This window comes from Neolamprologus multifasciatus, chromosome 9 (assembly GCF_963576455.1).
Source record: "Neolamprologus multifasciatus chromosome 9, fNeoMul1.2, whole genome shotgun sequence".
NCBI lineage: Eukaryota > Metazoa > Chordata > Actinopteri > Cichliformes > Cichlidae > Neolamprologus > Neolamprologus multifasciatus.
In genome coordinates, this window is record NC_140447.1 from 21,811,658 (window position 1) to 21,833,578 (window position 21,921).

General features: G+C 41.5%; 1 protein-coding gene across 4 annotated transcripts in view; it reads left to right on the plus strand.

The window, feature by feature from the left end:
• The window catches only part of pou6f2 (POU class 6 homeobox 2), a 78,749-nt gene that overhangs the window by 14,174 nt on the left and 42,654 nt on the right, over nt 1–21,921 (plus strand). For all 4 annotated transcript variants that reach the window (XM_085172611.1, XM_085172612.1, XM_085172614.1 and 1 more), the window contains 2 exons: nt 11,363–11,460; nt 16,601–16,820. In XM_085172611.1, the coding sequence (XP_085028737.1) occupies nt 11,363–11,460; nt 16,601–16,820 (318 nt within the window). The remainder of the gene's footprint in view (nt 1–11,362; nt 11,461–16,600; nt 16,821–21,921) is intronic.

The window sequence follows — 21,921 nt, forward strand, 5'->3', positions numbered from 1 at the left end:
GAACAGGAACACAGGAAGTTGTTACTTTTGTACTAAAACATACTGAACGGTGCCATTTCTGATATGTTCACTTTTAAAGTAAAAAGGAAGAACATCGTAATTTCTCCTTGAGATGTTTTCCCATTCTAGTCGCTGAGCTGTAATTTGGACGCCTATTTCCAAAAATAAGCGTCCAAATTTTAAAAAAAACATGAAGCCGCACTCGAAGCTTCTTTAACAGGGCGTCAAGTCAGGTAGGAGGCAAATATGAGTAAACATTTAGTAAATGCAATAAAATTAAATTAAGCATGAAAATATTTTAAAAAAAATATTTCTTCCAGAACACCTTTTTTTCTGCATTTTGTTCATTCCTCATGTTAGGAAAGATAATGGATTAATCCTGGAAACCTATTGATGACGCACTTTTTTTATAAAGGTAAAATCAGACCATTGAGACAGTAATCAGATAACCTTAAGATACAGCTTATTTACAGCATCATAGGTAAACATATCCATATCTGTTATCTCCAAGAAACTCAAAGAAAGCATCTCACAGTTCTCTGATTCATGTTTTCCATCCATAGAGCCCCTCAGACAAATCTAATTTGAATCCAGGAAAGAAATCATATCCACTGAATATTGATTTGTGTCATTACAGATATTGTAGTACTCCTATTTTAATCACATTTTGCAAGCCAAAGGTTTCATCAGCTTTTCTCTTTAACCTTTTCATGATGTCAGCTTCACATATTTTGAGTTTGACGATATTTTGCCCCAAATTCATAATTTTACTTGATTGTTAAATGCTTGTAATTGTCACTGAAATTGAAGTTGGCATTTTGAAATGTATTTTAGGTCCTTTTGATGGAAAAGTGTTTCTCAGTGTAGTGGACATATGAAAATATGACAATTAAAACGAATAAATAGCGAGCAGAGGTGAATCCTCTTTCAAGAATTCTTAGAAAACAACCTAAAAATAATGTTTTGAACTGGATTTGTAGATCGGACCTTGTTTCTCTGAATGCTTCCATACTTGGTGCTAGATATATTTTGCAGCTATGAGACAAAACAACTGTGTTGTGTAAAAAAATCTCTTTCATGCACACATATAATCACACAAAGGGGCGTGCACAAGCGCACACCGCTCGAGGCACGGGTTCTTATTATTTTTGTGTAATCAGCTTAGCGAGCGGAATGCATGGTGCGAAAGGCAGCTTGCTGATGCAAAGAGCCTCGTAACGTTGTGTGGCGAGGTTAAGTAATAAAGTGGCGCAAACCCGCCGTTGAATGGGCCACGCTGAGTAAATAAGAGTGGATAAAGGAGGCCGACAGGGAACAAGTCTCTCCCCGGGAGGTGGATCTCATTATGGGGATTTCAGCTGTCTGCGCAAACTCTAAAACAAGCTTAATGCATGCCTGTAAAGCAGGTGTAATACATTGGCTAATGTGCCCGCAGAGCCCGTGGCTAGCGCAACACAATCAGTGCATGGCGAGGAGGGAGGATGAGCACAAGGCGGACTTCTTGTTTTTGCTACGAGCAGCAGCAAAGGTCATCACGTTTCTGATGCTTGTTTATGCAGAAATGACTTTGAGCAAAATGTAGAACTTCAAAATATCTGCCAGTTTAATTCTCCCCCATTCTTTGTTGGCTTAAAGTTGAGAAGATTGACTAGATTACAAGATCTATAGGTGGGCATCTGGGGAGAAAATAAATTGAATTTGAGTATGCATTTATTTTAGTTATTCACGTTCTTTAAGTTGGGAAATAATTTTCAAAAAAACAAAACAAACCATGCATGTGTAGCATCCACTCCATAACCAATATCTCTAAGCCTTTCATGTAGAGCTAACAAAGAGGCATCACATCTCCTGGCATGGACACGGTTTGTGCTGTTGAGATGTAATTGAAGCTGCAAGGGTCACATTTTCGGAATAGAAATTACAGTCTTGTCTTTGACTTGTGTGGCGTGAACTAGAGATGCATCCCAGAGCCCCTGTGTCCTTCACAAGCCTTTATTATTTATAACGCTCGCTCTTTGAGCAATGACCAGTACTAATGCATAACCTTCTGTCCTTCTGGCTGATTCGCTTCCTTTGAAACCAAAGATTGAGGCAGGAGAAGTGGGTGTATGGTGGATGAGGCAGGGGTGTGGGCGGGCGAAGGGGGAGAGCTAGTATAGGGCAGTGGAGATCCAGGCTATCGAGAAGTTATTATGTTTTTTTTCCTTTATATCTGAGGATGAGGAATAACACTGTGATGCTTCTTTCCTCCAGAACAGAGTTATGGACTTCAAAGCAATACTATTTCCTGACGTCCCTCCTTCCACTATTTGTCTGCTCCACCAGAATAATGTGCTGGGAGTGGTGGGCTGGGGTGGGGTGCCTTTTAGCTGTATGATTATTTGCTTGTTTCCACCTGTACCCACTCAGCTCTGTAAATATGGCCACAACAGGCCAATACAGTAAGAACTAATACTTTGGCCAGATAAACTCATTTCTAGATAAACTCCGTTTAGCTCAGGTTCAGTGGAGGTAAGATATACTTTTGTGCAGCCCGTATCACCTGATGTTATCCTGTGGTGATTGAGCCTGTGCTGCAGCGCTGCTGTGATCCATTGTTATTATAGCTCTATGACAGAAGAAACGGGTGAGGAGTGGGGGAGGAGGAGAGGAGGCATTGAGGGGCAAGGGGTAGAAAGTGGGACATAGGCAGCATTAGCGCCAGATAGCCTGGGGGGCCGAGGCTGATGTGTCAGGCATGACATGTGGGTGTCTAGCCCCCTGCATGTGCACACACAACTCATACACACCACGCTGGATTGGGCTCGCACCCCACCGGCTACTTCTATATGTCCTGCAGTTTACCAGATGCAGGTTTAAAAAAACAAAAGCCTCCTCTTAACCCGATTGTAGTGTGAAGATACAAGTTTGAAGCTCTTTAAGTGGGATGCATCAAAGTTTTTGTTATTTACTACCCTCAGTTTACTTTAAAGTCAAAGACAAGGCTGCAGCTAAAGGTTGTTTCCAGTTGCTAATTTATTGGTCAGCAAATAGTAAAAAAGGAGTCATCACAGAAATTAAGGTTTAAATGTCTTGTTTTGTTCAACCAGTGACTTAAAACCCAGATTTATTCGTTTCACATGATAAAAAACAGAGACGCTGAAATAGTTCACAATAAACAGCTCAAGTCTCTATTTATTTATTGCAATTTTTTGCTTTAAAATGTTTTAGCTTCACTTTGAAGAGCTGTAGGTTTACTATGTGGGTTTGTCTATAAAAAACAAAGTATAGTGGTATGATACTGAGTGCAAGGAAGGCCTTTTTTCATCACTGGCTTGCAGGCTGCAGGCGGGAGAATCCTATTTACAGCAAATATCATTTAAGTAATTTAAGAGGAGGAGCAATAGTGAAGCAGGTATCTCCTAAAAGGCTTACAGCTCTCTAAGACTAGCCTTCATCGCAGCGTCCCTCCTTTACTGATGGCCTTAAAAGGATGAAGAATAATTTAGATTGTTATTTGCCTCTTTCAACCCTGAGCTAATCAGGTTGACATTGCTTTGGGAATGAGGAGGACGCTCCATAACAGATGTGCTCATGTGCAAAGTGTCCCGAGTCCCCTGTGAGGATGCAACACAAAAGCCCTCTTTTCCCCTTCTTTTTCTTCTCCTCCTCTCCCTTCTCCTGCTTCCTCTCGTCATCACACCATCTCTCCTTCTTGACCTTTGAAATGGGCATTGCCTCTTCTCACCAATTTACCTCCCTCTGGTCCCTCTTGTGCTTGTGCCGCTTCCATCCCCACTCCAGCATCAAGGGAGAGACAGGTAAGAGGCGAAGCAGAGCACTCTCATGTCAGAGAGCCTTTTGGTGAAGACCTGTGGCCATGAGTGAGAGCGTAAGTGTTGGCGCACACGACCCTCGCTGCTTTAAGCATTGTTTACATGCATATTCCTCACCCGTTCATCACAAACTGCAGGCATTCTCCTACAAACTGAAGTGCACTGTTTTCTGTTGTTTTCATACATAACCTGTCGCCTTCTTTTGCGTCCACTTCCTCTTTGTCTGTCCTTTGAGATCTTCCTCATCTGCTTCTGGCTTAAACATGGCCTCAGAACAAGTCGCAGAACTGCTGAGGTGTAAAATCCTTTCTGTTTGGCACCACCTCCGACGTAATTCCCTAACTCCATAATTCCACTTTGTGCCAGAATAACGAATGAGGTAGATTTTTTTTCTCCCCTGTAAGGTCTCCGCCCTTGCGCGATGAGGAATCAGGCTTTAATGCGGGAGGCCCGGAGAGATTGCCGTGGCCTCTTCTCCCTCTTGCCCCTCGCTGTGCTCTTAATTAAGGAAATGACAGCTCTCCTAGCGGCAGCAGTAGCCATAATGTAGCTAATAGTGTTACCGGCAGACACTCAAAAGTCAGTCCCTGGTGATTTTCTATCCCCAGAAACACTATTGACCTATCCCTTGCAGCTTCTCCACCCCAGCCTCTAAACAGAGTATTACTTCCCTGCAGGTCCAGAGGGAGCCATCTGACTAAGAGCACCTGGAGTTATTGGCAGCAGATTATGCCCTGTGTTATTGTTGAGGGCTTTGGTGGGAGTAATGAAACACTGAGCTAAATCACTGGTGATTTTGGCTCTCTTGCATTCTACAAGGAGTTAAGTAAATCACTATAAAGCTCGCACTGCATATTACAGGCTGCTCTCTTCTATAAAGCACTGTGCCTTGGGTGTAACATTACTTTTTAGACTTTATTCCACGCTGCTTGAGATAGAAAAATGAAAGTGAAATGGTCTGTCTCTCTCGGCTCTCAGCGCAATGCCACATCAACTTTCCAAGTGGTATTAACAAAATCAATGGTCAAACAATCTGGGACAATTGGTTGTGTATTGATGGAATTAAACCTTGTGTATGATGTGGCTTGTTGTCTATTCGCGCTCATCCTTTACGCTCCGACAGCCCGCATATCCCCGTCCAACATAAATGCTCCAAGTCAGCAGCGCAACACACTTTTGTTGATGAAAACCGTATTATAGTGTCGCGTGTTGTCGCAGCGCCGCTGAGCAAACAATTAAGGACGTAATTAACTTTTAATCTTCACTCTTTTTTTTTCTCGTTTTTTTAAAATGTGAAATTATTTTCCATGGATTAGATTTCAGTGGAAAAATGATTGGCAACATCTTAATAGCAAACACACGCACTCAGCCAGACATTTTCAAAAGGACCATTATAAAAATGGGGGCCGGCTATTCATTCTGAAGAGCCTGAATCGTTACCGGGCCTCTCGTACATTTGACAACTTACATAATGCATTTCCACTAAAATAGCTTAAGTGTTAAAGCTTCTTTTATGGGCAAAAATTGATTCATAAATGCACTGAGGCGAAAGCTAACGTGAACACAAAGCTTTCAATAACACCCACTTTATACAGACTGTCAATGTATGAAGCGGTTGCATTAGACAAGGTGGCGTGCTGATTGCTTTCTGAAATCCAGGCTAATTGTTTTGTGGTGCAGTCCTTGGGGCTCGCTGCATTAAGACAGGCCGAATGAAGTCAAATAAATATAGCTCTTTGCCCCCCCGCCACCCTCCCTCCCACAGCACCCACGTAGCCCTGAGAGGCCTTCTGCCTTGTGTGGCATTGAAAGTTGCTCTCCAGTGGCCACTTTGGTGATCAATGAGAGAGAATTTATATAGTGGTGGATATTGGCAATATTTCCATGGCTTAACTCACATCCAGCTGCACTCAGTGCTCTGTAAAAAACATAATTATTCCGCTTACATTTTTTTAAAAGAGCGAATTTGCTCTGATGTTCCCGTCATGTCTCAGTCAGAAAGAGTTTGAATTTAATAAAGACTGCTTCGTGTAAGCAGTCAAGGCCACGGAGCCATGCATGTATGTACATTTGTGGGCTAAAGGGTGCTTTTGTTCCTCCAGATGAAGCTGTATTTTAAGGGCACTTTGCGCAGTTACAACGGCAATTAAAGCTGCTTAGGAATTCATAAAGTAAAAAAGGAGATGTACCCTGAATGTCCTAGATAAATGTAAAGCTATGCTGAATGCACGACGCTTGTTCTTTTATCCATCTGGCCTCTTCTTTCATCTCCCCTCACATCAATACATCCATTCATTCCATTTTATCCATTGTGTGACCTGTGTATAATCACGGCATCAAAGGCGTTTCTTTTCAGTAAAGGTTTGATCGAGATATACTCTATTTTTCCTCCTCTGCATTAGTCTCCATCTGGAAATACATTTAAGAATCATTCACGTCGGACAAGAAGATTTTTTTTATTATTTATTTATTTATTTTAGGGAAAGAAAAGCCAAACGTGTACGTGAGATTTTAGTAATAAAGAAGAATTGAAGATTGACTCCCCGGGTATTTCTTCTGTCAGCTATTTAATTTAGTTAAAGAAATTACACAAATCCTTTGGGGGGAGATGTGCATGTGTATTTATTTATTATCGATTTCTTCCCCAGCGATAAACATGTTAACGTTACAGATATTTGCAAGGGGGATGAAGCTTTCTAAGTTATTGTGAAATGATGCAATGAAAGGCATCAACGAATCGTTATTCATTAAGTCTCCCGCACTGTTTATCAGATAGAATCCATTATTCACAACCAGTATCTTAACTACAGTCATCAGCCCCACTCTCTGGAGCTTATAGGTGATTTTATAAAGTGTTGTTCTTTCATTATTAGATGAATATCCTCATTTTGCTAATTGACTTTGTTATGATGGTAATTGGATAATTCACTGGCGGAGAAGTTGCTCAGTAGCACTACTGGGTGTGTTATTGTTATCACAGCGTGGCAGCTGCATTTAGAGAATTGCTTTGAGATGCTTGGAAAGTTTGAGTTGCAGTAAATGAAAATAAGGCCGTTTCAAGTCTGGAGGAAGGAAAATTGCTTTCATTTGATAAGGTTCAAACTGAGAATTAACTGCTTGGAGACAATACGGCTAATGACATCCAGTGCAACAATTTATGGTCCTGTAATATTTATTCTCTGCTTTTCCAAATAAATAACAGCAGATTATGACGGCTTTTGTAGTATCTCTGCTTTTTATTGACTGTAATACAGCCACAAAGTATTTCCTGTATGTTCAGACTGATCTTAATTCCAGATACTGAGTGCACAGGGTGGGGCCGGGCACGGCATGATCTGTAATGGGTGAAATAATTGGTGAAAAGAGACTGGCTTGTCAAAAAAGCCACTGCGTCGCGAGGTTGATAAGCGAGAGGATGTGGACCTTTATCGGGAAGCAGGGCCAGCCAGCCAGAGGTAGAAACCAGCTAGAAAAGCAGGCTCCCCCTTGGGCTTTCACATCAACCATCAAATGCTTGAGGTTCATTTGTTGGGTCATGCCATTCACCAATTATTTGGATTTTATGCAAAGATGAAATGATTTTAGTTGGCGGAGGGGAGTTTTAAAATGTACTGCATAAATATACTTGACAGGCAATAAGATCTTGCTGGCAAGGCTATTGAATAGTACGTTTTGTGTGAGGCTTTTATAAAAGTACTAGAAACCACTGCATGCCCAGTATATTTAACAAAAAACGAAAGCCCGTGAATAAAAAGACACAATGCATCAGGGATGTATTCTTTATTTAAAAGCTGTGATATACCATTGAAGAAAATCAATTTTTTGAGTGGAAATGTGATTAATTTTTTTTTTTTTCAATTCATTGCTGACATTGTGCAGTTTAGCAAGGTTTTGCGGCCTTCAAATCCATTTCCACATGATTGGTTTGATTTCATCTACCATTATATTCAGGGGAAGACTTGTTTTATGAGGAATAAAGTGCATTTAAAGAGATGTGTTAACTTTTTGTGAGGCCTTTTGTATCTTATGTTCAAAACATGGTCGGTTTTATTAAATTCCACATGACATGTAACCTCTTTTTGTGTACATCTGCGATTTTGAAATAAGTAAGTCAGTTTTATTGTGCCTGTAAATTTACTTGGTAACTATGAGTAATAGAAGTATGAAAACCTTTCAATTTTAAAGCTCATCCAAAAAACAGGAACATTTTAGTCTATTGAGAGACTACAAAAAAAGTATTTTTCTTTCTTTCCACCACAGGTTGTCCAGTCCCACAATAGCACTGCAACATATTCAACACATAGTTCAGCTTTCAGATGTTTAAGGATCAGCAGAATAGCAAGACTCATTCAGTTTTCTCATAACAAACAACAGCTGCTAGCAGGGCAATATCAGAATATCAGATTTTCTCTTGTAGCCAAAAGACTGCATGAAAACAACATTTTCCTCAGATGAGTCACCTTTAATGTTGTTTATTGTTGATTTGCTTTCATTTCTGCAAGTGATTCACACTCATAATACGAGTGTAGGGAGAGATTCTGTGAGTATAACAGTGCATAAGAGCAATAATTATCATAACTGTATTGTTAACATCAAATCAGCATTTCATTTTCTAATATCATGGTTATTGTCACTTCTGGTATAACGCAAGCCCCCTGACTGATGCTTGTCCAGAGAAATATGACACATTTGTGGACAAATTGACAAAGTGTCTACAACCCTCAAAGTTAAACGGTCTCTTTTGTGGTGGAGATACAAGATTTATATTGTCTAGCCAATAAAAAGAGGCAAAACTGGAAGTGACAGATTTGAAAATGTTTAGATTTTCTTTGGGAGAGGATTAGATGCTCAGGTTAAGTGTTTTGGAGACAAAGTTAGAGACAGAGGATTCATGGATGTAGGGAAGGAAGTCATGCAGAGAGTTGATGTGACCGAAGGCAATGCTTGGGATATAGAGAGATATGTAGGCAAAGGGAAAGGGAGAAGCCAAATGAAGAAGAAGATCCAATGAGATGTCAAGATGAAGAAAAATATCATTTTCACAGGAAACATGAAGCAGGTGGTCAATGTTTGGTTTGCGAGGCTCTAAATGACCTTCAAACCAGCCAGCTAGCAAAGCCTGGTTGCTTTGGAAGCATGGTAGCTGTCTCTCATGGTACCATGGCTGCTGGCTAGGTCCAGGATTTGTTCAAAAAACAGCAGTTTACCCGCAACATCCTGAGTGCAAATGAAATATATAAAATCAAAAATTTATTTATTCAAAAGATTATTTTTTAATAAAAATATACTTCCATATACTTCCAGATTCCATATTTTGGGCATAAATATGTTTTTGAGTGTAGAAAAATAAAGTACTGCTTATACAAAGTAAATAATTTCTTCATGCTCAGCATATAATAAGACTGGATTTTATTATGAATTAGCCACAAAACTTAAAATGCATAGCATTAGCGAGCACCTACACCTAAGTTCATCCAAAAAGAAAACATCAAACATAACATCAACATTATGTTTTTTTGTATTTCTCCACTGTGGACAATGTGAAATATTGCAGGAAGTGACACAGCCACAGTGCAACAAAGGCCAATTATTGCCTTTATTTAAAAAAAATGACACCATCTTTGACATAATGTGACATATTTGTGACTAAATATAAGCAGCTGTCAGTTCACGGTGAAGCTTTTTCAGGCCTTTATTTAGAAAAATCAGACTTGAAAAGAAGTGAGCCATTTCACCTCATTGAGATAGGGTAGGTACAGTTGTTCAGATCTAATGAGAAACCTAAGCAGACATCAGTTTCGAATCAAATATTGCTGAACCCTAACTGATGCATGATAGCATGAGGCATCTAGTTTGTCCCAAAAGTGTCTGCTTCAACTCAAAAAGATGAGCAGAAAAAAATGAATGAATACAGAAATCTCTCAGGTGAAATAAATTTAACTTTGGCAGAAAAAGGAAGTTCTCACATACACTCCAACTCTTGGTAAGTTGCAAAATAAGAAAATTCATGTCATGGTTTTCATGACCTGTAGACTAAATACATTTATAAGGAACTTTTAATTTAAAAAAATCATGTATTAATTATCTGCACACATGGTACTCAGAGGAAGCGCACACATTTCCCATAGTTTTTAGAAATTACTAAACTAAACTTTGTAAAAAGAGACAAAAAAAAATGTCCTTTACATAAAAATCAATCAGAGCTGAAAAGGAAAGGACAGGATGTCACGCTGATGACATTTTCTTTCTTCAAATGATTATACAATGTAAAAAGGAAAAAGAAAAATCTTCTAAGAACCATCACTTGATAAAGATGTCTCCAAATAGAACTCGCAAATACCTCGGATAAGAGCTTGAAGGTCAATCAGAGGCAGCTTTGTTCACTCAGGTTAAGGTTAACATTATAAAACGTGCCATCAATAAGATTAATCTATGAGTAGAAATCTACTGTATTGACAGGAAGAATGTAAGAAAGTGAGGGACCTTGCAATAGTTTTGCAAGATTACATTTCTGCAGCGCTACACGTTCACTTTAACCAACTTATTCAAAACACATTAATCCTCTGAACCATGAAACTGCTTCTTTTCAACTCTCATATTTGAAGTCTTCTCATGAAAATCAATAAAAGGTTACTGTGTGTGTTGGGCCTTGTTTATCAGGTGTTTGTCAGCTTCTTTGATGTTGTTTTTAAGATCGTGTAATTGTAAAATCCGCACTTCTCGCTGAACTTTATCCTGATTTTTACTGCAGGGTCTTTTGTTTTCTTTTTTCTTTTTTCTTTTTAAATCGCCAGAGTCGGATAGTAAATATTTAGGATCATTTAAGATTTTTCAAGAAGTGCCCTTAAGTCTTTGTGTCAATAATAAGGCATCACATGATCTCCATATCATCAGGGTCAAAGGGTGAGGGTCAAATCAGCCTTTTAGACCTTTTAGAGCAGTCCACACTCAGAGGACTGCTGGGAGATTCTCTCAGATAGGGATTGCTTCGATAACCAATCATTGGTGCCCTTTATTTTCCCTGCAGCCATCAGCAAGCTTATTATCATGTCCCTGTCTGCTCCGCTCCACTCTGCCCTCATAGCAAACAGGTCTAATTGTGTCTCATAGCTGCAGGCCCAGAGCAGGGGGGGTGGTGGTGGGTTTAGATGAGTGATACTCAGTGATGTAAATGGCTGAATAATGTGGCCCCTGCATTTGTGGTGGAGCTCTATCTCTCAGCGGTAATCTAGGCCATCGGGGACCCGCCAGTATGCATCATCCCCCATCAATGAGCCTCTCCGCTGGTTGGTAATTTATTCAGTGCTACAGCGGTTATTGATAAAGCACTTAAATACAAATTCCACTCCCACCCCCTTCTCCCCAGCTGCCCTCTTCTGTTCTGTACGAGACTCTATGTTGTAACATCGCAGTGCGCCGTGTGCTGTGCATTTATCTACTTATCCAGCCTGCCTCTATCTCAGGTGGATTTTATTTTTGTTTGTTTGTTTTGTTCCCTTTTTCTTTGGACTCTGCTACATGGCTCTCTCTGCCTGTTGCTCTTTCAGGAGCTCGTGACGGATCGGTTCAGTCTGACGCCAGCAGCAGTCCCTCCGAGCAGAGTCAGCTGGGCCAGACTCACCCAGCATACCCAATGGGTCCACAGGTGAGTGAGAAGATACACATAAATCTGAACACGAGCTTGATGAAAACCTATATTATCTTAAAAGTTAAAGACATTTACACGATGCAAGCTGGGATACTCAGCTAAATAAGTTGGATTTCTCATAAAGCTGACAGACTGTAGGTAGGATTTAATTAAAGGAAAACTAATAAGATATTAGACAAATAAAAGTAAAGGCATTTGCACTTTTCTGGCATTTGGTGAAGTAGTATCAGGAAATACGCTGACAAAAAAAAAAGAAGGTAAACGAGGCTCTTCAAATGCACAAAGAACATATTCAACCCCCCTGAGAACCTTCCTTCAAATGTTAATTGTTCTTGAAATCATCCAGTTTAATTAAATAATCCAGACACAATGCTTTAAAAAAAAGAGAGATCTTTAGTTATTGTTTGCTAAGAATTAAACGCTCAAATGTCTCCCCCATCTTGACTGTTTCATTAGTTTTCACTGACTGACTGCACTTTAATTAAATATTATAAAGAATTAGGCATGAAGCATATGTATGGTACCTTAGATAACTTACAGAAGTACAGAAAAAAAAACCTCCCCATTTCTTCTAGTTAGATGCTGAAGGCTTTATTTTTGCTGTATTTACAATTGCGGTGCCAAATTTCCAACCAGTTCTATACATTTCCACTCATTTTTTTTGCCGCTGGTGCTGATGATGTCAGAGGCTGTAGGAGGAGCTGCTGCAAGAAATTCATTAACAGTTTGAAAGATGAAGCCTAAAACTTCTGCTACATAATGCTGTGTACTGTTCAGTTCTCAAGCCTGTTCTCAAAATGAACCAGCTCAATGGATAAGCGATAACTCTACGTCCTTGGCAGCTTTAATTAGACTCAGAGTCTCTAAAAATGATCCCTTTTTAAATTAATTGATCTATTTTCTTTGTATTTTTAATAAGCGGGACAATTTCCGTGGCCAATAATGTCTTTCTATCTATTTTATAAGGCACGCTTTTATTTTCTTAAGTATACCAACTTTCATCAGAGTCACAGGTCTTCTAGTTATGCGTACTCGGATTACACACCCAGATTGAGATTGAGTCTTATTATCTCAGTGCATGTGGTGACTGAAACACGCCTGAGCTGAATCCTCTGAATTCTTTTCAGCAAAATTGTGAAATTGTGAAGTATTTAATCAGCACACATCATCTTCAAATGTTATTGAGTTGTGGCACTAATGAGCTGACAATACAGGGCCTGTCAAAACAACGTTGGGAGCAAAGAGCCTGCAGCCTTGTTAATAGCTCAATCAGGCATTGTCTTATTTGATTGGATTTATTGGCCTGGTGGCTCTGCGATGTTTAATGAACATCTATCTCATTAGCGTTGCTCAATGTCACCGCTCAACACACATGCACACTCGCAGAGTGTCAGGTTTCCTCCACCCGCTTTAATAAGGCCATTCTCCCTGCACTCAGTGTTAGTCAATGACAGTCAGTCCTCATCAGGAGAGACAAAAGAGGAAACATGAGACGTTGGGAGAGCAATTCAGGTCTGTTGGGAAGGTTTGCAGGGTGACGAATCTCGAGTGAAAGAGTCAGTCTGCGTAAGTGGCGATAAAAAATGTCCTTAATTAAAAGCGCTGTTCTGATAACATACCCTCCCTGGTCAAATCTGCTGTTTTACTATTAGATAAGAAATAAACAGAAGAATAAACAGGGGAAAGAAAGCTTCTCAAGCAGGCAGCAGTTACAGTCTGAGCCTCAGCAGGCGGCTCTCAACAGTCACCATCTAATATATTAATGCTGTCAGTACAGTCTCTGTGAAGCTAACACTTTTCAGAAACAAAGGGGCTCCGCATGCCATACCCAATTCTCTTGTTCCAGGATCAATATGTTTTGATAGATTCTCGCTCCAGAGCCGGATATTGTTCGAACAACCATTATCCGATGGTAGTTTACCCAACATGAATCTACCTTCCTTCTGTTTCCCACTCGCAGTTAGGATGACAAAAGTCTGCTATCTGGGTGATTATGGGCAATTTCTCAGTGCCAGAGCTGCCAAGCAGATAGAAGGGCCTATTCTCCCCTGATGGGCAGAGAGGCTGGGTACCACATCGAGTCCTGAGTGGGGCTGCTTCCCCTTCCAGAGCCGAACACACACACCCAGTCCGTGCGCCTGTGCGGCCCCTGGGAGACCACTTCTCAACACTCAGCTGTCAGGTCTGCCAAGCACTGTACAGCAGCTTTCCAGCAGCACCTATGGAGAGGACGAGTGAGAGGATCAGGTGAAAAGGCAGAGGGTGAACTGCCTGTAAAATCCGGATAAGCGACGCGGGGGATTCGCTCGCTGCGTGGCTGTAAAGCTGAGCTAATTATGTTCTCGCTAACTTCTTTCTCATCTCAGATTTTGACACGCACATATGCAGCCCTCGCACGGCAGATGAAGATCATAATCAGGCTTAAACTGGCGCAACAAACAGCCTAAACACCCAGAGCTCACTCGTGCTTTAAAGAATCTCCACAGTGCTTTCTCTTCAGCGCTGCCTCTGTGCCTAACAGCTGTCTGCTTCTCCAGAGCTGCCAGTAATGATAAATAAATCAGGGCTACATCTGATAATTGCAGAATTGTCTTTTAATGTTATTCCCTTCCATGTGAGGCTGTCTTTACTGTCAAGCCTGGCAATCTCATTTTGTTTGATTCAGAGATGAAATGTTCAAAGAGCGTCTTTGATTATGCGCCGCTTCGATTTGAGATTAAATTGAGTTAAAAAACCGAGATTAAACACGTGTCACTTGCAGCTAACAAACGCGTCGCCTTTGTTAGTGTCCTTTGAGGATTCTTTGAGCTCCCGAATTATTAATTCATTTTTTAAAGTTAATGGCAAATGTCATTTCGAATGCTGTCAGAAGCGTCAGTTTGTCATATGCTATGCACTGTTGCTGCGTATCAAAGCAAATGTTGAGAAAGAGGAATCCTTTACAGCGTGCGTGTGAAAACTCCTGCCAGCAGCGTTCACCTCTACAAGCTTTTCTCTTTTTTTTTTTTCTCTTTTTAACAGCTCAGAAACACAAACTGGTGTTCATTTGTCTCTTAGTGCGGATATTTTAGCCATGCCTTTTGGTTTTAAACCGACGTGACCTTGTACCTCTTAAACTGCGATCACATGTACGTCGGAGTGGGAGCGGGCGTTATGCACCACACAAGGTTATCACAGTGACACGCCTGTCACCTATGAGCACCAGGCTCGAGAGCAGGGTGGGCTCGCTTCACACCAGTCAGCCCGTTCTGCATCCTGTGCAAGCTGCAGACGCACCATGCAAAACACAAGCAGATAGCTGACAATTGGAGTTAAAGCTTTGTGAACTTAAAGTCGCACCACAGTGCACCCAGACTCACCTACTAATGTCCAAAGCAGCCTGCTTTGTTGGGGACACAACACAAAGTGACAACTCGCTTTTATTATTTGACTCCCAAACAACTCAAATTCCACGTTTAAATGTCTTCGGTCCAATTTTAATCAATGCTTAATGAGAATAAATGCAAATTAATGTGTAATTTTGTGTGTATTCGTAGAGCCATGGCACAAACCTTCCTACTTTGGGCTCAAAACTCTCGACGATAAATGTGTAGGTGTATTTTTCCCAGCCCCACTTCCTCGGAAAATACATTTGAAGAGAGCTTCAAGTGTGCAAAATATCTCAGAGCGATACTTGTGATAACTTATCTTTTCTTCTATGGGTATGACTGCAGCGATTCCACTTTAACTAATATGAATGAATGGATACATGAAGAGACGAAAGTGATGTGTTATATCACTCATCAAAAGGGCAAAGTACTGCTACGTTATAATAAAAAAAAAACTGTGTATTTCAAGCACATTATTCCGTGGTACCGGGGATTTGTTCAGTGGGATGAAACATGAATCACTGCATTTCTGTGAAAGGAAAAAAATCACAGCTCTTTCACAAAGATGGGGTTTGATTTCTGTCAGTACCAACAGCAGTGTGTTTTGACTGTCAGTCTGTGACACAGCAAAGCAGCACAGCTTTCAGCTGCAAAACAGCTGCATTCATCAAAACACACTGATTGGTTATGAAGTCAAGGAACATCTGCTGCACTTGTCTCCATTAAACATGTCAGGATTTTAAAATAGCGCATATGTTCATCACTTAATATGCAGAGTCTTTATTTTATGGGAAATAGGTGCAGTAATTTATTGAAACACATTCAAATATACATGGAAATGTAGTATATAAGGTAAAAACAGAGTCAAGCTTAAAACTGCATATTTGGTGTGACCAACACAGTCTGAACTCTCTTAGGCAGCTGTTATTGTAATTTTTAAATAGGCTTCAAAGCTCTACTTGGGATGTTAACTCCAGTTTGTTCTCTGTAAAGATGATCCCACGCTGCTTCAATAACCTTAAAGTCCGAGCTCTGGGGAGGCCGGTCCATGACTCTTTGGGGTCATTGTCGTGCTGAAAAATGAATCTGTTGCCAATCAGATGCTTTACAGATAGTACTGGATGGTATATCAATATCAGATGATACTTTTCGTTGTTCATAATTCTATCGGTTTAGACAAGATCTCCAACACCACTGCAGCCTCAAGCCATGACAGAGCCTCCACCATGTTTTACAGATAGCTATAGACACTCTGTGCTTTTCTCCTGACATCCTTTCATTGATTTCAAAGGATGACATGGAATTCTGACACCTTGGAAGCAAAATCTAAAGAAACAAGGGCCTCAAGATTTTAGCACAGTTCTGTGTCTTAACAATACGTTTAACCATATCACACTAAATGTTTTACTGTTTGCTTTATGAAATCATTTTTGGCATTAGTGTCTTCTAAAGTGGGTCTAAATAAAAAACTATAGCTTAAAGTTGCAACTTTAATCAAAATACTGATGTAAGTTTATAATATTCACGCAGACTTTCATTGGTGTGTGTGTCTGTGTCTGTGTGGGTGGGTGTGTGTGTGTGTGTGTAAAATCTGAAATTACTGAAAGTAATAAGATCATAAACACAATTTATTTCACACAAACATAGAAATATATCGAATGACGTATTAAACCTCACTTTTATAACATTTTAAAGAAAAGCATCCGCGATTATCTGACCTATGATGTTATGCGTGTGTGTGTGTGTGTTTTTATGTGTGCCCTCTTCAGTCTCTCCTGGTGGCGCAGCAACTGGCTAACGCGGTAGGTGGCGTGATGTCCGGGGCGGCGCCAGGCCTGAACCAGCCCATCCTCATTCCCTTCAACGCAGGCGGGCACCTGGGCGGGCAGCAGGGCCTGGTGCTCTCCCTGCCCACCGCCAACATCCAGAGCCTGGTGGCTGCTGCTGCTGCGGGGGGCATCATGACGCTCCCCCTCCAGAACCTGCAAGGTGAGAAAAAGGGAGCTGTAGACAAGAAGCTGCAGAAAAATGACTCAGCTACTCTCAGGAATTGTTATTGCCTCGTATTCGTGTAGAGCAGACGATTCGGGAATTATTAGTAATACATAAAACAAGTAAGAGTTTTGTGCGCATTCATTTTAAGCCACTGAACAATGTTTTTTCCCCAACAAAATGCTTTAGAGGTCTCGGCCAGGTAAGAGTCCTTGAGGGGTTTAGATCCCAAAAAGCAGCTATCCTCGACTTGCCCAGAGGAACCAGCCATATTAATTACAGGTCAGCGTTTTGCAGTGCAGCACAGAAGCACTTTATGCCTCTTTCCTGTGCATAAGAGTGCACTGTACTTCACTTTTTTTTATCTCTTTTCCACCTCATCTGTCCATCCACATGGCTGTACTTATCCTTGCCTTTTAAACTTTAATGCCCAAGTGTTCTCTTTTGATCATAGTTGTAAATGGTTTTCATTTTAATGTTTAAAACATTGTCTCTTTTATACCATTAGATTGAGGGATGGATGGAGAAACCGTCAGTCATAAATCTTAGATGAGAGAGCCGCACTAATGTAAAAAGATGCCAGGCTACATGTAAAGCAGTGTGTTTTTAGGAGGGAGATTACAATAATGCCAGTGCAGCACAAAGTGCAGGGAAGTCTCGCTTCATGTGGGGGAAATGGATGGACAGATGCCCTGAGTGAGGAAATGTGGAGGTAGAGGCCTAATGGACACAAACATGCATAAATAACAGCAGCCATCGCTGTAGGCAGAGCTTTTAATAAACCCGCATCTATCCAGCGAGCCCTTCAATGTATCCGTCAGTAGTGGACGATAATGGGCCCAGCAGGCCCGTCTGACTCACACTTCAACACATCTTCCTCGTGGTGCGTGAGGGACAACCCAGAGGCTTCAGCGATCCGATGAACTGATCGACAAACACATTGTCAGGGTGTCAGAACACCAAAACAAACACCTCTCAGTCATCCATATTGTCCACTGCCAAACAAACCAACAAAGAATCTGAGTCCAATGTCCTGATAAAATTCTACAGCCATCAGAGACACAAAGAGAGAGACAGAGGGGGAAAAAAAACTGTTGTGGAGAAATGCCTCTGTGGCAGATCTTTTTTTAAGCGTGCAGACTGACAGACTGCCTGTTCGCACGTCCTCTTATCTGAAGGGGATTCATTGAAGGGACCTCCGTGGAGAGAAAGTGACACAAGTCACGAGTGAAGCTAAATGTCTTGACTGTGTCCGGGCCCCTCTAGCCACGCTGCGCTCCTCCACTCTCCCCTGTCTGAGTTCATCACAGCTCCGCTGAATGAGGCCTGCTGGCACAGCACCTCTGTCAGACAACTGCAGCTCTGGCCTCTGCCCCCGTGTCCCCCTCGCTCCCCCTCCCAGACCCTCCAGGCCTGATTAATCACACATATAATACGATGCCGCACTGTCGCCAGGGAGAAGTCGGCTCATTTCACGACTTCGGGAGCGAGTGTAGTTTACAGCGTTCACACTGCTCGCTAATTAGTGTCAGATCAGACAGAAGACAACAGTGAGGCACAGTAATGAGACTCTGGGAGGAGCCCAGCCAATGGCTGTATTTAAATGTAATGAGGCAGCTAATGACCAACTAATAAGGCTGTTTGTCTTGTGGAGTGGGCGGTTTAGGACAGAGGATATTAGATACATTAAATCTCTGTACATTGTCAGGGTGTCATGTTTCACTAGCTATATTAGATGAAATGAGGGATTTCAGTGCATGCACTTTTTGCATTTTTATATTAACCTTTAATGAGGGAAATGAAGTGAAAAGAGAAACAGTAACCGCAGCGTTTTTGATCAGGCTAATCAAAGCTGGCTCTGTGAGAATAAATGTTGACAGAAGGGAAGCGACTGGACTTGTACTAGCTTTAGGAGGGCAGCTCTCTCAGACTGTGATGAATAACTATCACTGTAATGGGGTTGTGCTATAAAGTTGGAGCAGTTGCTTAAATAAAACTGAGCAGCATCTTGTGGCAGACTCAGTAAACACAAGCACCAGTGTAACTGGTTATTTGTCAGAATGATTTATGCCTGCAAACATGCAGTAAAAACAAATCCCCAATGAAACTAAACAAGGGAGAAAGTTATCTTTTGTGACAGAGTGCACACAATTCTAGCTGACTTCACAGAGGCAAAAACTAGGTTGGGTCATGCTAGAGGTCTGTAAATATGACGGCTGATAGGAATAAAAATAAAAGAAAATCATACACGATTTTCACAATTTCAGATCTAAGTATGCACGACTGATGCAGACATCTGCAGATTTCTGGTCTTGAATATGACGCTACCTTTCTGCTGCATTTTTAATAGGCCTTTACTTCATAACAAGCAAAGCATGATTACCGTACTTGTAAAACTAGTTGTTTCAAAGCTCTATACATGTAATGCTCATTGGGAGGAAGCAGAACAAAGTCTCATCTGTCTACTCCTCTCCTCTACGACTCACTCAAAGGTAATGCAAGAAGCTAGTTTACCGGAGCGCTTTCATATTAATAAGCATATCCCATCTTATTTGCTCTCAGCAGAAAGCCAGGGAGCACATCACATCAGAGAGCCGAGTTCTAATGGTGAGGTGAGAGCATTGTTCCTCTGTACTCGTCCGCAGGAAACACAAAACAGCACTCAAGCTTCCTGATAAAGGTTGGCATCCCACTCACCTGCAGTAATGAGACCCCGTGTCAGTGCCAATCAAAGGCATGTCTGCCGTTTTGATGAAAACGCTCAGCGGTGTCGTTCGCAGGTTGTGGGTTTTGCCGTGATACAAATTAGGGAAATCACTCTGCTCATTACACCACCAAAGGGTGGGCTCCTGGGGGGGAAGAGCCAAATGTTTCCACACTAGTTAGACATGTCAGATTGCATCTCTTCTGCCTCAGTTGACTGCTGCTCCTTTAAGAGGTTAGCTCACCGGGCCGGGCCGCTGACTACCTCTGCCTCCTCTGTCCTCTGTGGGAATGCCTCCGTGTCCCTTTAGCCATTACATTAGCAGAGCCGGAGAGTTTCAGATATTCTTTTTGGGCTTGTTACAAACACAGCAGCCGTTCATTGTGCGGCTGCTTTTCTCTTGTGTATGTTTCAAATCATTTTGGAGGGGGAGAAGAGAAAAGAAACGAGCCGCTGCTGTTTGTGGGCACATTCAGCCAGTAGAAGAGTGCATTAGGAAGCGCCACGCGCAAGCAGTCCACACTTCCTCACCCGCATCTGCCATCTTAACACAATAGAGGCTAAACCCATCCCTTCTCCCTTATCACTGTTTAATTTGAAGTGTTCTCGAGCAGTATGTATTCCACGTCGTCCTTTAATGATTTAACTTTGCTGTGGTTGTAAGATGACTCGCAGGGGAGAGAGCCGCATTAAATAAATAACAGTGATAAAATGTAGACCTCATACATTTCAAAGCTAATGCAACTAGCGGTGCAATAGGAGCAGCTGCACACAGTCCTGGAGCGGTAATTTGATTGATTTGTTGTGACAGCAGCCAAATAATTGAGAGTGAGAGGTGCTGCTGGAGATGAAGCGCAGGCAGAGGCAGGTTCGCCAGCCAGTCCCAGCAGATATGGCACCCGAGTTCTCATTTCTGCCATTGATATCTGCCAGTGGTTTATTGTTTGTCTTCAATAAGAAGCTCCGAAACGTGCCGGGTTAGTGCCTTCGTGACAGTTTGGCGACAGAAAGGAGAAAAGAGAGGGGAAAAATCGCCAATCAGAACAAACAGCAGAGCATTAAGAGGGTTAGGATCAACCACGCGGGTTTGATGCACATATAAACACACACACACTCGCTCTCTCCCATGAGGCTCATTTATACTCTGATGTCTGTTTTCAAGCTGAGATGTAAGTAAATTTCACCTCCTGCTGCTTCACTTGTTGCAGCCATGCTAATCATTTGTTCTGTATTCAAGTTACATATTTTCCATAATTGCTTAAAAAAACAACGATCCTCTGTGTTTCTTGAATATACAGTATGAATTTTTTTTATGTATGCATCCCCAGACATTTCTGTGTTTTGTGTCTGGTAAGAAACCGTTGTTTTGTGTGTGTTTGTGTCTGTTAACCTTCTGGCTCTTGGCTCGTTTTTTGTTTCTATGGATGGTGGCGGTGTCACTCTGGTTCAGCCATGCCACAGGACAGCACGCTGCCAGAGCCCGAAATAGAAAGAAAGGAAAGAAAAAAGGGGGAGGCTTGGAGAGGGGAGGGGATGAGTCTTTATGGCGGTGTGGAGGAGGACAATAATATTGTTAATCAGATGTGGCTGTGTCTGCTCCTCCACAGCAAACCCTGACATCTGCCCTCACTGGTAAACACTGAGGGAGGCTCTTTGCAAAACCACCTGCCATAAACACACAGTCTACAAGGCGGTCGCTCACCATCGCACAGTGTCCGTCTGCGCTGTGTGTGCAGGCAGTGTGATGCATTCATTTTAATGGATTTTACTCAGGGTGGCAATAAAGCGGCGTGGATTAGGAGAGGATCGTTTTCCGAATTAGGAGGCGGAATTTCTAGATGGCAAATTCTGAAATTAGCTTCCAGTTATGTGAATAATCAAAAACACGTGGAGCAATCCGGCTATTCGCTATTCCCCGAGCTCTGGAGCTAAAAGAGATTACCCACTAGCTGCTGTAATTAAGTTTCTAAATGTGAAACAGCCACACTGCTGGCTTCATTTAGCCAAATTAACCGTTTTTGAATAAAATCTCAATTATCTAATCCTAACACTCTCAATGAAATCATCTTACACCATGATAGCTGCGCATGTTGATTAATATTCCAAACAATTATTCACAATCAATAGAGTTTATCTGTTTTAATCGTTCCCATCGAGTGGACCAGTTAAATGAGGGAATATTGAATGGGGTATAAATTACAATACATTGTTTTCGTGGCATTTCAGCACTTGTAAAGTCTTTCCAGTAAATGCCTTGACCACTCGGCCCCAGAGTTGTTTTGTGGAAATTACATCTCACTTTTAGCCTCCCTCCTCTGACCACACCGCTTCCGAAAGATTTGCTAAAGGTCTGCTATATTGCTGAGGCGCAATTCAGGAGCTTTCAGCAACAAT